Source organism: Mustela nivalis (genome assembly GCF_964662115.1).
Source record: "Mustela nivalis genome assembly, chromosome: 9".
Lineage (NCBI taxonomy): Eukaryota > Metazoa > Chordata > Mammalia > Carnivora > Mustelidae > Mustela > Mustela nivalis.
The window spans coordinates 70060979-70076898 of NC_139028.1; the positions used below are offsets into that span (position 1 = coordinate 70060979).

Genomic DNA, 15920 nt, shown 5'->3' on the forward strand with positions numbered 1-15920 from the left:
TCCCTCATCACTCGCCTTTCGCACTTGTCCTCAGTGGGTATATGGTATGGCTACAATTCATTTTTGTTTTGTACCATTGTTTAAAGTCAACCCACACATACTCCAGGCTCAATTTTTTTTCCTCCTGTGGCAGTGGTTGTAGGGAACACCTCCACAAGCGTGAGTATGAACTAAGGGAGCAAGTGGGGCAACAGGGCTATGTGGCATGGAGTCTAAATCACCTTTTCATGTGGCTCACTTGTTGCTCTCTGGCCCTGCCTGGACCCAGTTCCACATGTACTGTTGTCATCATACAATGAACTGCCTGCTTAAGACTGGTGAACTAGTCCACATAAATCATCCAGTTTATGACTGGTGGCCCAGATTACAATGGGCATTTCTAGTCATAAAATATCTTGATATCCCATTATCAGATATTTACATCTCTGCTTAGGCCCAGCGCACCATGAGCTGCTTTTTCAGACATGAGTCATTCTATGCTATAGAAGGCATGGCTTAGCTCTCAAGCCTAAAAGACCTCCTACTGGAATTTTCCGCAGACTCTACCTAGTGTTCTTATCTAAGAGGATGCTCTAGCACTAATGGACCGCCAGTTCCCAGAAACAAGAGTTAGGACCGCCGGCAACTCCAAACCAAACTTTTCACTGCATATACAGTCTGACTCCTGCAATTGCTTTTAAAATCTCTACCATGAATTTTAAGAGCATTTTGGTGGTGGTGATGGGATGGTGGTTGGTTCGTTGGTTGGTTTTGGAACTTAATGGTTGAACACTGACACTGATTTACAACCAGCTGTCAGCCCTGCCTGGCCCCTTGGCTCGGGTTTCCCAATAATCCAAAGCAAGCATCTCCCAACCCAGTGAGAGCCATAGTTAGCACCTGTGGGCCCACATACCTGGGGATAAATAAAGGCCTGTCCCTGCCTTAGCAGAGTCAAGGAAGATTATCTGTCAATTTGTGTGGGCTTCTTAGATCTCTGTCTCCACCCCTTTGTTCACATATAGAAAGCCTTGAAGACTCAAAGTAGGGTTGAGAGGATGTTCTTGTCCCCTGTCATTGTGTGTTTGGGATAGAGAAGAAGGGAGGTGGAGGCTAATGGATGAGACTGTATTGTGGTTGTTCATTTGGGCCTGTAAAGGTGAAACCACACTCCAGGTGGGGGAGAGGGGATGGCCCATCACATCAGTGACATCATTCAAAGTGCCATTTACCTGGGGATGAAGCCCATCTCTCAGATCTAGTCTGTTCTGGGTACACTAAAAGAACATAGGGATTGTGTCTACCAGGACCCAAGCGTTAAAGGGGAGCATTGCCTTTTAGGGCAAAATGTGGTTGGTAGCAATGGGAATTGAAACTGTGGGGAAAAGGTGGGCCTTGGGGGCACAGTGTAGTGTGTACATGGTTCTGGCCAGCAGTGCTTTTTTCCAGAGTCTTACTCTGGAGAGTACAGAACTTGTTGTACTATGAGGAGTGGTTTCCCTTTAGAGCTTTCTGCCTCAGCTACACCGAAGGATTTTTCCTTCCACGGTTTATTCACCAGGGACGTAGACTCCCAGGCCCCTCTTCTCATTTTGCCATAGTGACTCTTGGTCCTGAGCCCCAGTCTTGGGTTTCTCCACTGCTTGTTTGTTCTCTGAGAAACGTGCTAGACAGTATGGCCTCACATGGCTGAGCGGTCCCACCTTGCTCTAGGGTAGCTAGGACCCTAGTTCCAGGACCACTATCTACAGCCTGGCTCCTTTTATTTGGGGTAGTCTAGAAGGCCCTCCCTAATATGCCCAAGGATTTCCAGAAGGGCATGTTCTCCGGGTCTCCTTTGCATTCCTGCTCCTAACTTAATTCTCCATTTCCAACAAGCTGCTTGGCTTGCTGCCCTCCTCCTGCTCTCCTTTGTCCCATGTGTGGGACAAAGCCAAATTATGGTAGCATTTGTACGGTACCTCTATACCTCAAGTTCCTTGCTCAGCCCTGACTAGGAGTTTCTCAACTCATGAGTTCTCAGACTCTAAGTCCTCTGCCATTTCACCATCTCTGCTTACTCAGCCTTCTTCTTTCCAGCCATCAATTAGCCACCAGAGGACAACTCCAACCTTCCTGTTGCTTTACTATGCAGAACATTCGAGTTTCCTTGTTGCAGCTCTTCTGTGTAAACTAAATGGGACCATTCGTCTCACAGTCAAAAGACCCATTATTCAGCGTTCAGGGAAAAAGAACCAGCTCCTCTGAGATGAATTCTGCCTGTCTGATTATCTATGGTGGGAAGCAACAACCGTTTTTGTGTCCTCATGGATTTTCTGGGTCAGGTCTGGGTACTCGCTGCTGACTTGTCTTTCTTCCATAATGTTTAGCGCCTCTGCTGGGAAGACTCAAGTAGCTGGAAATGACTTTAAGGACAAGGGGTTGTAATCTGCCAAAGGCTTCTTTCTTCTGTGTGCGGTGCTTGGGTGATGTGAAGAAGGCTGGGCTCGGCTTGGACTGTCAGTGGAAGCATCTACATATGACCTTCCCTTGCGGGTTAGCCTTCCTCACAGCACAGTAACCACAGGGTAGTTGGGGTTCCTTCAGTAAACCATAAGGCCATTTATTACTTAACCTCAGAAATCGCATAGCATAGAGATTCACTGTGAGGTATCATAGACCTTACTTCTCAATGAGAGGAACGTCAAAGATTCAGCGATCGTGCTTTAAATCTGCCACAGTCTCCCTCCCACAGAATGCTAACGCATGGCTACTGCCATTGGTAAGGGCCGAGGGTCCTTTCTCTGGGGCTTTGGTAGGCTCTTCCATCTGCCTAGCCCAGGGCTCCCCCAGGGATTATTCCAGAATGTCTGGGATGTAGCTTTTCCACAGCTCTCAGCCCTGGCTCAAAACACCTGACTTTGGGCTTCTTATCTGTACATTTAGGGGTGTCAGGATTTGGAGGTGAGGGTCTAGGCGTCCAGCACACCCACTCTTACAGCTGTAAGTTGGCTCTTATTGTTGGCTCTTATAGCTATAATCCTCCTGCCTTATGCCAACTGCCTGGCTCCCTGATGATGATGTGGAGTGTTTCTTCCTACTGCCTCCCGTGGCCTCACCAAGGCAGGCTGCAGGGTCCTGGCAGCCAGTGCCCAGTGTCAGCCTCAGGGGTCTCTGTGGCTCCCAGTTCTGAGCCAGCATGGCTTGGAGTGGGGCGATGTAAGACCTTTCTTGTTGACGGTGTCTCCCTCTTAGGTTCTATTGCTCTTCCATCAATCCTTCAGAGAAAGAACACCCTCAGATACTTGTCTAATAATGTGCAAGTCAGCAGCTTGGGTTTTGGTTCTGCAGTGACTGTGGAAGTTCCCACAAACCCCACACATTCTCCAGATAGGGGCATTCTCCACTCACCATTACCCAAAAAATGAAATAAGCCTTCACACACTTGTAACAATTTGATTCTGGAGTCCCAGTCCACCACTCCTGAGGTCACAGATATGCCAAGACTCTCAGCATCAAGATGTGGTTCAGAAACAGGCGTTCTCCTTGGGAGTCAGTCCATGCATGTCAGTCTCTAAACCCCACAAGGGAAGGACAGTGTTTGCTTGCTATTTACAGCACTTTGCTGAAGACCAGATCCTTGGTAAATACTGGTTAATGATGCATTTGCCCAACTCTGAGGGCCATGGGAAACCATGGGTTGGAGAATGACTGTTGCCCAGGGTGGCAAACTCCAAAGCTGCAAGGACAGGTTCTAAAAGTGCAAGCAGCCGGCTGGCAGGGGCCAGAGGCCCGCAGGAGAGCACATGCTCCTTGTAAGGAGAGCAGCCACTTTTTGGCTTTATGCCTGCCATGCTGCAGGCCGGTCCAAGAGTTGTCAGATTTTCTTAGTTTTCAAGAGAGGACAAAAAGCCCAATCTATTAAATCTCTTCATTAATTGTTGTCAACTTAGTGAAAAACAAAAGCACTTTTGTGGGCTGGATGCCACAGGTGTGCTGCCACTTGGAGGCCTGTAACCTGCAGGGTTCACAGCAAGTCTGTTTTCACCTAGTTGGCCCTGATCCTTGGATTAGTGTAGCCCCAAAGTCTACAGCCCAGCGCTCCCCCTTCAGGGAACTCTGGCCTCTCCACCCTGCTCCTGGTCTCAGCCTCCCCCAGCAGCTGCACTGAAAGGTCCTTCTTAGGCTTCTGCGACCTCTGCAAGAAGATTATACCTGTAAATCCCCACAGCCAGCAGCCCAGAGTGGGGGAAGGGAGGAGAGGGAGGGGCAAGCCTCTCTCCCTAGGGCCTTCCCTGGGCCATCCTCTTGCAAGTATGGATGAAGAAAACACTCCGCGAGTTGAGCCAACACAGCTGGATTTTTTCCAAAGTAATTTTAGTAGTAATGAAGTGAAAGCACAAGGAAAATACACAGAGCCGGCCTAGAAATGGGTGTATTGTCAGAGCTTTGTCCTCCGAACCCAAGGGGGGCCACTATATGCTAAATAGCGGGGCCAAGGGAACCGGGGCAATAGGGAAGGAGAAGTGGGTTTTCATTTGGGTAACGAGGGGGCTGAGTCTCGACACTTTTAGGAGAGGGGGACTCCGGTAAAGGACTTACGTTCTAGGGGGAAAGGGGCTGGAAGGCGGCAGAAGTCCTCAAAATTCCGGGGGCGGGGGCTACTCTTCCCATTCCTAAGAAGGGGATAATTGAAGCGGAAGATTGGAGGTAGTGAATGGATGGGACTCCGCGCCAGGAAGGAGGAGGCGTCTCTGCAGAGGGAGCCCGAGTACGGCGAGCAGAAGGGACAGCCTCTTAGGAATCCCTATCCCGGGAAGGTTTGAAAGCTGCGGTGCCCTAGTGACGCCGGAGAAGATGGAGCGGTTACCATGGCGACGCGGAGCACACATCGGAAATAAATAAATAAGCCGCCCGGCTGCAGCAGCCGCGCCCCCGCGGGATCGGAGCGCGGGGGAGGGGGCCCCGCGGGCCCGGGTCTCCGCAGTCTGCGCGTCCCCGCCATTGGCAGAGCCGGAGGGGGGGTCACCCCCCGGGGGGGCGAATGGTACAGTCCTCCGCCCGCGCCCCTGCCCGGCCCGCAGCGAGCGAGCGCAGAGCCCAGCGCAGCCTCTGCCGCCGCCGCGGAGCTCGGAGCAGAGCTGGGAAGCGGCGATGGAGGGAGTCAGCAGCCACCGGACCTTGTCCTACAGCCGCTGGAGCTACGACAGGTAGGGCGGCCGCCTGAAGAGTGGGCTCCCCACCGCCCTCCGCGTGGCCCTGCGTGGGCGCCCTCCCCCGCGCGCACCCCGGCGGGAGAAGCGGCACTGGCAGCGAGCAGACCCCCGGGCGTCGGGGTGGTGGGAACCCCGAGCCGCGGATATCCGAAGCCGGGACGGGCGAGCTGCCCCCCACCCCCATCCCAGTCCCGCTGCCCTGCGGTGGCCCGCCCCCAGCGCCGCAACAGCTCGAGGGAGCGTGGAGGGGCGGCCGGGCCCTCGGCGCAGTGGGGCGAGGGGGGACCCCGCGGTGCGGGGAGCGGCGCCACTCGCCGCCGGGACCTGCGGGTTGTCGGCCGCCGGCTCGGAGGAGCGGGAGGGCAGCCGGGGGCCGGTTGTCGGGGCGCGCGCCGGGTTGCCAGGCTGCCTGCCCGCCCCGCGGGGACCCAGAGAGGCTGCCGGCTTGGGCGGCTGGGCGCCGAGCTCCCCACGCACTCGTCCTGCAGGGAGCAATCATCCTTCCAGGTGAAATGAGAAAAATGAGGACAAGGGAATGAGTTGGTCGTCAAGCGGAGATTTATTCTGAGGTTTTTGTCCTTTCTGCCTATTTTTGGTGTGTTAAATGTCACTTCGCTTTTTAAAATGAAGCCATGATGATAGTAGATAGGTTTTTGTTACTGTTGTTTTCAAAGTTCATAACCCCATGAGGATCTCTGGAGTTAAATTTTCCAATCCATGGCCCTAAATGGTGAGAGCTGGAAGAGAAACTTCATGAACTGGGCTGCCCCCTCCCCTCAAGTCCTGCTTCTGGTGCACTCCTTCCCTTCACTCTGCTGAAAACATTGCTGCATCTCTGACAGCCGGTCTTTTAGGTCTTTCCAGAGGTTCAGAGGAACAGGTGTCCCTCCTGCCCCAGGTGCATCCCCTTAGAACCCTATTAACTCTCTCCCAGTTGGTCCCATCTTTTTGCTTTTTCGTCTTTCCCTCTACCGTGGATCTCTCAGCCTGTAAACCTACTCAAGCTTGTCAACCTTCCTCCTCAAGACGAATGCAGCTGGTCCACCCCTTTGTTTGCTTTCAGCGCCTTCTTAGGGGTGAAATGTCTGAACTGGTTGATTCTGTTTCCTCCTGAACCATGCACTGGAGGATCCTAGCTATCTGCTTGCTGCCCACCGCCTAATTCCAGTGATAGTGCCCTTTTGAAAAGTGTTTCTCCTATGGATGGGAACTCTAAAATGATCCAAGTAGTAAACTTAAAATAACAAACCCTCCAACCTTGTGTTTAGACCCCAAGCCACACATTCATTCGCTTATTCAACCAGTATGTATTGACGGCAAACTATGTGTGGGGCCCTGGAGATAAAAAGACACAATTCCTTCCCCCGGACAAGCTCACAGTCCAGATTCTAGCAGAAATCAGTGGTAGCATATGCTGAAGGCTTAATACAGACATGGGAGGTAAACTTTTAAGTTGAGATAATTTTATATAATAGCTAGACTTTTCCCCTACAAAAACAAACAAAACCAGCAACACTGGGGGAATTACAGCCTGGGTTCAAATTCTGACTCCACCTAACTCACCTGGAGCAAGTCACTTTCCTTCTCTAGGCTTCGATTTTTTCTGTGAAATGGAAAGGATTAGAAAGATTAGATGAGCTAACATAGTAATAAGTGGTACCCATTGCTGTTTTATTCATAAATATTGTAAAAGTCTCTGAGAGCATAGGCTTAGTTTGAAAATATTTGTTCTCTTGTTTAGATTCCTAAATCAAGACCTTTCCTGGGGTTCTGTCCTCAGCACGCTTTTCTTCTCACCCTGACAGTCTCAGCACCTGGGGAGTCATGGGAAGAAAGTCGCTTCCCTGGTCTGTGTCCAAACTAACTGAATCTGAATCTCCAGACATGGAACTCTGGAGTCAAGATTTGCATAATCCTTCCCAGATGACTTGGCCAGGGCTGGTTCGGCTTTTTCTCTGGAAGCATTGGTCTATATCACCCACCTCCATTCTCCAGTTAGTACTTAGTTTTTAAAAATTTTTAAGAATTGAATTATTTAAAAATTGTACAGTCCTCAATAAACTTAAAAATATTATATAAGCAACTCATGTATATAGTACCCAGGTATTAAAAGTAAAATTCTGTGATCCTGCTGCCCCCATCCTCACCCCCTAGAAGCAAACCGCCCCACTGTTGACAATTAATACTTTCTGACCCTGTTCTCTGGCTTCTGCCCTACCACATCTTTGAACCCAAGAAACCACTGTCTTTCATGTCCCGACAGAAGCTGACCTCTCTGCATTATATTACCTGTTCTTTTCCTCTGTTTCCGCCTTTGCTTCTCAGGCCATATATGTATCAGTTATCTCTTACCATGTAACAAATCACTCTTAAATTTAATGGCTTAAAAGACGAGTTGTTGTGGCTAACTGAAAATTCTGTGGATCAGCAATCTGGGCTGGGCTCAGCTGGGCAGTTTTTGTGGTATGGCCCAGGTATGGCTTTTCTTGGTGGCACTTGCTGACACACGTGGTGCTTCAGCTTGTGAGGGTTAGCACATCTGGAGCCTCTCTCCAGGGAGAAAGAGAGGGAGAGAGATGTTCTCTCATCTTCTTGTAGGCTAGCCCGGGTTTGTTCACATTCTGGTATAAGATTCCCAGTGAGAAAGCAGAAGCTACAACGTCTCTTGAGGCCTAGGAGTGGGACATGCACATCACTCTGCCACATTGTATTGGTCAAAGAAAGTCAAAGGGTCAGCCCACATTCAGGAGAGAGCAATAACTTTCAGCTTTTGAAGGGAAGAGCTATAAAGAATTTGTGGCCATTTTTACACTCTACCCCAATATGCGGCCCATGTCTCTTTAATTGCTCACTCTTCTTGGTCCCCCCTGTCCCAATGTGAGCACATGCCAAAATTCCCCTCTCTTCCATTCTATTCTGTTACATTCTATTCTCGGGCTATATACCCTGGTCCCATTTATCACCCAGTTTAAACTAGAAATCCATATCTGCAACTCCAGTCTTTTTGCTGAGTCTGAACCACACGTCTCTAAATGCTTGTGGACATCAGGTATATGTTCCACCAACACCTGAACTCAACAGATTCAAAGCCAGACCCTTCACCAATAATGCTGTATTCTCTATTCGACATCCTTCTAGCCAAATGAACTCAAAACTTCGACAGTGGCCTTGAACTCTCCAAGTCTAACCATTCCATCTGTCTCTTCTTATCTATATCCCTGATTATTATGAAGATACAATGAGACAATGTACGAAAGATGACCAGCATGCAGTATGTACCCTCAAGTCCATGCGTTCTTAGGAGTTTGGCACTTGGTTAACCTTCTTGCCTTCATTTGCTCCAGTCATGATCCTGGAGGTTTCAGGGCTTATGTACGTTACCAACTAGCACTCTTCACTCACAATTTCTGGACCTTTGCCATTCTAGAAACTTCTCTTTGGTTATTCACAGGATACATTCCTAGATGTTGGCCCCCAAGACTGCCTCACTTTTGAAATCTTAGATGCTAATATCCCAATCTCTGGCCTTCTGCACCTCCCTCATACATTCTTCCCACCACATTATCGAGTCATCTGGTGCCTTCATGTCTGCATTTTCTCCTGCCAGCATTTTCCTGGGCTCTCTTCTTCCTTTCCCAGCCTGGACCACATGGGAGATCGTGACTCACGCACTACCATCACTTTCTGTCTCCTTGCACATGCTTGCCGCAACTCCAGCCCTGTGTGGACCAGCAGTAGAGCCCCCACTTCTTGGCCATCATGGCATCAGAATGCTGCCGCAACACCTGCGTGGCCCTGCTGACTGTCCCCACAGTTCAGGGACTTCCTTTCCAGCTGTGCCATCAGCAGTCTTTCCCTTCTCCCTGCTTAGCTTCACTCCCCTCCCACCCCAGTGGCTCTTCTGCCTCATACTCAAGGCCCCTCTAACTGGACCGGACTCCACACCCCCAAGCCCAGAACTTCCTTTGAGAAAAACTGATCACATTGGGCTGGATCTTCTGTAACTTCCTGACTCCACATCACTGCCGCATCTCCTTTGTCACTCCCTTTTGGGGGACTTTTTTGTCATTTCCAATTCTTTCTTAATATAAGTAATTCCATGATAAACATACTTATATGTGTAATATTTTTTCCCTCATGTTGGATTATTTGATTAGCAAGAACTGCTTGAAGACAGGTTGTTGGTGTCAGATTTGGATGATTGTTGCCAGATGATCCCTCAGGAGGAGCGAACTGACTTGTGTTCTCATGGTCCGAGGTTCTCACTGCATTGTTTCATGGTGATCTCTTTGTTTTGAGTGTGGCCCCCCCAGACTCTGAGATGATGTACATAATTGCTTGCAATTTGGGTTTCAGAGTCACCATGACTCTGATCACAGTGACATGATATTGAAGCCCAGCTCCCTCAATAATTGGTTTTGTGACTTTCGACAAGCAACTTCCACCTACAAAAAGATAATAAGAATAGTAGCTGCCTTTGAAGGTAGTCATCTATTCACTCAAAATGTTTTTGTTTTTTTTTTTTGGTCACCAAAAAATTTTTTCACAAAAATAAATATATATATGTATATTTTTGAGCCCCTCCTGAATGGCAGAGAAAGTTATAGGTGCTGGAGACAGAGCAGTGAACAAAATAAACTCTCTAGTCCCACAACTCTTACTGTCTCTTGGGGGGAGATAGACACGGATGAAAATGTGCATATGACATGTCATTGCTAAGTGATATCTAACATCTAATATGCTAATTGCAAAGAAGAAAAATAGAGCTGAGCAAAAGGGAGAGAATATGACTATGGGGTGATTGGGATAGAGGTGAATATGTTGTGAGATACATATATATAATATATATAAATATAATATAATATATATAATATAAATATAATATATATATTTATATATAAATATTTATATATAAATATATATATATTTTTTGTCTGGTTGGGGAAACTCTTTCTGATAAGGTGATACTTCAGCAGAGATATATAAAAAGCAAGGGAGTGAATGGGAAAGAATGTTCACAGAAAGGGAACAGCAGGTGAAAATGTCCTAAGGTAAGAGTATACTTAGTGTATTTCAGTACACCAAGGAGGCCAGTGTGACCCTTTGTAATAACTCCTTCCTGCTCTTCCGCTAACCCCTTTCCCCCTTCTGTCCTCAGGGAACCATTGATCTGATTTGCATATTCTAGAATTTTATATAATTGGGATCATTCTGTGTGTACTTTTTTTTTTTTTCTTTTGGTCTAGTTTTTTTTTTTTTTTTAAGATTTTTACTTATTTATTTGACAGACAGAGATCACAAGTAGGCAGAGAGGCAGGCAGAGAGAGACAAGGAAGCAGGCTCCTTGCTGAGCAGAGAGCCCGATGCTGGGCTTGATCCCACGACCCTGGGGTCATGACCTGAGCCGAAGGCAGAGGCTTTAACCCACTGAGCCACCCAGGCGCCCGGTCTGGCTTTTTTAATGCAACTGTAGTTATTTTGATATTTTTCCATGTTTCATGACTCGGGAGTTCATTTCTTTTTTTGCTTAGTAGTATTCCATTATGTGGAGATACCGTTGTTTTCTTAGCCACTCCTCTGTTCGTAGACACTTGGGTGGTTTCCACTTTTTGACTATTACAATTATATATAACTTTTGTGATTGTTTATGTACAGGTCTTTGTATGGACATGTTTTTTTAATTTCTCTTTGGTGAATACCTATGAATGGGCTAGCCGGATCACTTGGTTGGCATACATTGGGTTTGTTGGTTGGTTTGTTTTGCAAGGGGGTATACATTTAACTTTTTAAAAACTACAACTTTTCCAAAGTGGTTGGACCATTTTGCATTACCCTGAGCCATGGATGAGAGTTCTAATTCCTCTACATCCTTGGGACAGGTTGGTATGGTCAGTCTTCTAAATTTTGGCCATCTAATAATTATGTAGTAGTGATGGGTTATTTTGAGTTTATTTGCATTTCTTTAATGATTAATGTTATTGAGCATAATTTCATGTTCTTATTTGCCATCCATGCTTCTTTTTGGGGGAAAATATCTGTTAAAATCTTTTCCCATTTGTTATTAGGTGATTTGTGTCCTTACTATTGAGTTTTGCGAATTCTTTGCATATTCTAGATGTATGTCCTTTATCAAATATGTGACCTGCAAATACTTTCTCCAAATCTTTGACTTTCTTTTTAGTCTCTTATATAGTTTGAAGAGCAGAAGTCTTGCTTTCTGCAGCCCAATTTGCCAGTGTATTCTCTTTTTTTTTTATATTCAGTTAGCCAGCATTTAGTATATCTTAAGGTTTTTTTTTAAAGATTTTATTTATTTATTTGACAGACAGAAATCACAAGTAGGCAGAGGGGGAGGCAGGCTCCCTGCCAAGCAGAGAGCCTGATGTGGGGCTTGATCCCAGGACCCTAGGATCATGACCTGAGCTGAAGGTGGAGGCTTTAACCCACTGAGCCACCCGGGCGCCCCTATAAGTTTTTGATGTAGTGTTCAGTGATTTCATTAGCTGTGTGTAACACCAATGCTCATTCCAACATGTACCCTTCTTAATGCCTGTCACCTGGTTACCCCTTCTCCACACCCACCTCCCTTCTGTAATCCTCAGTTTATTTCCTGGAGTCCAGAGTCTCTCATAGTTCATCTCCCTCTCTGATTTTTTCCCATTCAATTTTCCCTCCGTTCCCCTGTGGTCCTCCATGCTATTATGTTCCACATATGAGTGAAACCATATAATAATTGTCTTTCTCTGCTTCCTTACTTCATTCAGCATCATCCCCTCCAGTTCCATCCATGTCGATGGAAGTGGTAGAGGTTCATCCTTTCTGAAGGCTGAGTAATATTCCCTTGTATATATGGACCACATCTTCTTTATCCATTCATCTGTTGAAGGACATCTTGGCTCCTTCCACAGTTTGACTATTATGGACATTGCTGCTATGAAAATTGGGGTTCGTGTGCCCCTTCCTCTCACTACATCTGTATCTTTGGGGTATGGATCGTTCTTCTGGTGTCTTATCTAAGAAATCATGGGCTAATGCAAGGCAACAGAAGTTTTCTCCTAGGGATTTTCTAATTTTAGGTTTAACATTTTAGGTCTGTGCTTCATTTTGACTCAACTTTTGTACATGAAATGAGGTTCATTGAAAAAAAGAAAGCTATCTAATTGTTCCAGCACTACTTATTGAAAAGACTTTACTTTTTTTTCACCTTTATCAAAAACCAGTTGTCATCGTATTTATTTTTCTACTCTCTGTTCTGTTCCATTGATCTATTTGCTTACCTCGATGCCAATACCACACTATCTGGATGACTATAGCTTTGTAAAGGGTCTTGAAATCAGGTAGTTTCAGACCTTCAACTTTGTTGTTGTTGTTGTTGTTCCTTTCACTTCTTCTTGTTCTTCCTCTTCCTCCTCCTCCCCCTCTCCCTCCCCCTTCTCCTCCTTTTCTCCTCCTCCTCCTCCTCCTTCTTTTTCCTTTTTCTTCCTCCTCCTTCTCTCCCAAACCAGAAGACCCATTTGTTACTCTAGAGTTGTGAAGATCATTGCAGTATCTGCGGTGTTTATTGTCCTGCCCAGGGCCCATCCCCAATTCTCAAGCTACTTGGCAAAAAAAAACAAAAGTTTGCTTGGTGAGTGTGGTTTCAAAGCAAGAGCAAAGGAATGACTTGGAGAGTCATTCACCCAAGCCCTGGAGAAAGCAGGATGGTCCTCTTCTTCAAAGCTGTTTGGCTATTCTGGGTCCTTGTTAATTTCACATTCCTTTTACAAAGATATTTTCAAGGGGTGCCTGGGTGGCTTAGTGGGTTAAAGCCTCTGCCTTTGGTTGGCTGGGGTCATGACCCCAGGGTCGTGGGATCAAGCCCCATATAGGGCTCTCTGCTCAGCAGGGAGCCTGCTTCCCCCTCTCTCTGGCTGCCTCTCTGCCTACTTGTGATCTCTGTCAAATAAATAAATACAATCTTTAAAAAAATAATAAATTAAAGAAATACCAAAGATATTTTCAAGCTCTGTAAAACAAAACCAAAGCCTGCTGGGATTTTAATTAGGATTGTGTTGAATCTGTAGATCAGTTTGGGGAGAGTTGACTCTTGGTAATGTTGGGCTTTTCACCTATAAACGTGATATATCTTTCTGTTTATTTAGATCACCTTTCATTTCTCTCAGGCACATTTTGTAGTTTTCAGAGTATAAGTCTTTTACCTCTTTCATAAGATTTATCCTGAAGTATTGAATATTTTTGAATGATAATGTAAATAGTATATTTTTCATTCAATTTCCGGTAGTTAATTGTTAGTGTATAGCAATATGTTTTGTGTTTTTTTACTTCTTTTGTGTTTTCCTTACTTCTCAGTGTGCAGTTCAGTGGCATCAAGTACATTCACAATGCCATGTAACCATCACCACTATTTCCAAATCTCGTTCATCATTCTAAACCCTTTGTATGTAGTAAGAAATAGCTCCTCACTGGCCCCTCTCCCCAGCCCCTGGTAACCTCTAATTTCCTTTCTGTCTTTATAAAGTGCCTGTTCTAGATATTACATGTGAGTGAAATCATACAGTGTTTTTTCTTTTGTGTCTGACCACCTCACCTAAATGGAAGTCTTCAAGCTGTCTCCATGCTGTAGAGTACATGGATACATCATTCCGTTCTTGACCAAATAACATTGCTCTGCATGCCTACACCACATGTTGTTTCTGCTTCACTCTGTTGATGGACAGTCGAGTTGTTTTCATCTTTTGGCCATTGTGAAAATGGCTCAGCAAATGCTGGTGTACAGGTATATGTTCCAATCACTGTTTTCAACTCCTTTGGTTGTATCATAGGAGTGAAATTGCTGGATCATATATGAATTCCATATTTAGCTTTTGGAGGAACCACCCAACTGGTTTTGTTTGTTTGTTTGTTAGATTTTATTTATGTATTTGAGAGAAAAAGAGAGTAAGAGAGAGATCATGAGGAGGAGGGAGGGGAGAGGGAGAAGCAGAACCCCCCGCTCCCCGCTGAGCAGGGACCCTGAAGAGGGGGCTCGATCCCAGGACCCTGGGATCATGACTGAGCTGAAGGCATGTGCTTAACCGACTGAGCCACCCAGGTGCCCTGCTCAGCTGTTTTTCACAGCAACTGCACCATTCTACCTTCCCAGCAGTGGTGCCTGAGGTTCCCATTTCTCTACATCTTGCCAACACCTGTCATTTCCTGGTTTTAAACCATCCTGGGATGGGCAAAATGGTTTCTCACTGTGGTTCAGATTGACATTTCTCTGATGACTAATGTTGGACATCTTTTCAGGCTCTTCTTAGCCATTCATAGATCTTCTTTGGAGAAATGTCTGCTCAAGTCCTTTGCCTGTGTCATTTGTTTGTTTTTAAATAAACTTTTTATTGAGGTTTAAAAACTTCAATAAAGTTTTAAAGTTTTGACACAAGTCAAAGTACAGAATTTGCTGAATTTTCACTAAAAGTGAATACACTCTCTGACCAGAGCCCCTCCTTACCTCTGCCCTCTAACACAAGGGCTACTACCCCCAACCTGACTTCCATTAGACTAACTTAGAACTGGAGAGATTAGTTTTGTCTACTTTTTTTTTCTTCAAGATTTTTTTTTATTTGTTTATTTGACAGACAGAGATCACAAGTAGGCAGAGAGGCAGGCACAGAGAGGGAGGGGAAACAGGTTCCCCGCTGAGCAGAGAGCCCCAATCCCAGGACCCTGGGATCATGACCTGAGCCGAAGGCAGAGGCTTTAACCCACTGAGCCACCCAGGTGCCCCAGTTTTGTCTACTTTTAACTTAAGAGTACCAGGGATACTCTTCTGTGTCTTCCTTCTTTAGTTTAACTGTGGCTGCATCGGTGCTTTTGCAAAAACCATTAAATTCCATTTTGCTCACTCCCGTTCCTGGGTAGTGTTCTGTGTGGATTTACCATAACTTATCCATTCCACTGTGATGCATACTTGAGATGTTTCCCAGTTTTGGTTATTAACACTGGACATTTTAATGCATGCCTTTTGGTTGATATTTTTTGTTAGTTTGATTTTTTTTTCAGCTTTATTATGGTAAAGTTGACACACAGAAATTATATATATGTAAAGAGTACAACTCGATGTTTTGATGTATGTACACATTGTGAAGTGATGGCCTCAATCAAACTAATTAACATACCTATCAGCTCAGCTCACACACTTACCTTTCTTTCTTTCTTTCTTTCTTTCTTTCTTTCTTTCTTTCTTCCTTCCTTCCTTCCTTTCCTGTGTGTGTGATGGGAATTTTTTTTTTTATGATGTGAAACCTTAAGATGTTTTCTCATAGCAAATCTCAAGGATATAATACAGTGTTGTTCATGACAGTCCCCATGCTGTACATCTGATTTCTAGACTCATTCTTCTTGGATGACTGAAACTTTGTACCCTCTGACCAACATTTCACCATTTCCCCCATCTTTCCAGCCCCTGGCAACCACAGTTCTACTCTTCATGTCAGTGACTTCAACTATTTTAGATTCCACATAAGTGAGATCATGCAATATTTGTCTTTCTGTGTCTGACATATTTCATCTAGCTTCATGTCTTCCAGGTTCATCCATGTAGTCCCAAATGGCAACTTCCTTATTTTTTTTCATGCTATTTCATTGTGTGTGTGTGTGTGTGTGTGTGTGTAACAATTTTTTTTATCCATTCCTCTGTCAACAACATTTAGGTTGCTTCCATATCTGGGCTATTGTGAATAATGCTGCAGGGAGCATGGGAGT

General features: G+C 45.6%; 1 protein-coding gene across 2 annotated transcripts in view; it reads left to right on the forward strand.

Annotated features, from left to right (window-relative positions):
* Positions 1-4987: 4987 nt before the first annotated feature.
* The window catches only part of TUB (TUB bipartite transcription factor), an 86560-nt gene continuing 75627 nt past the window's right edge, over positions 4988-15920 (forward strand). For both annotated transcript variants that reach the window (XM_082682987.1, XM_082682988.1), the window contains exon 1: positions 4988-5168. In XM_082682987.1, the coding sequence (XP_082539113.1) occupies positions 5003-5168 (166 nt within the window). In that variant the 5' untranslated portion in view covers positions 4988-5002. The remainder of the gene's footprint in view (positions 5169-15920) is intronic.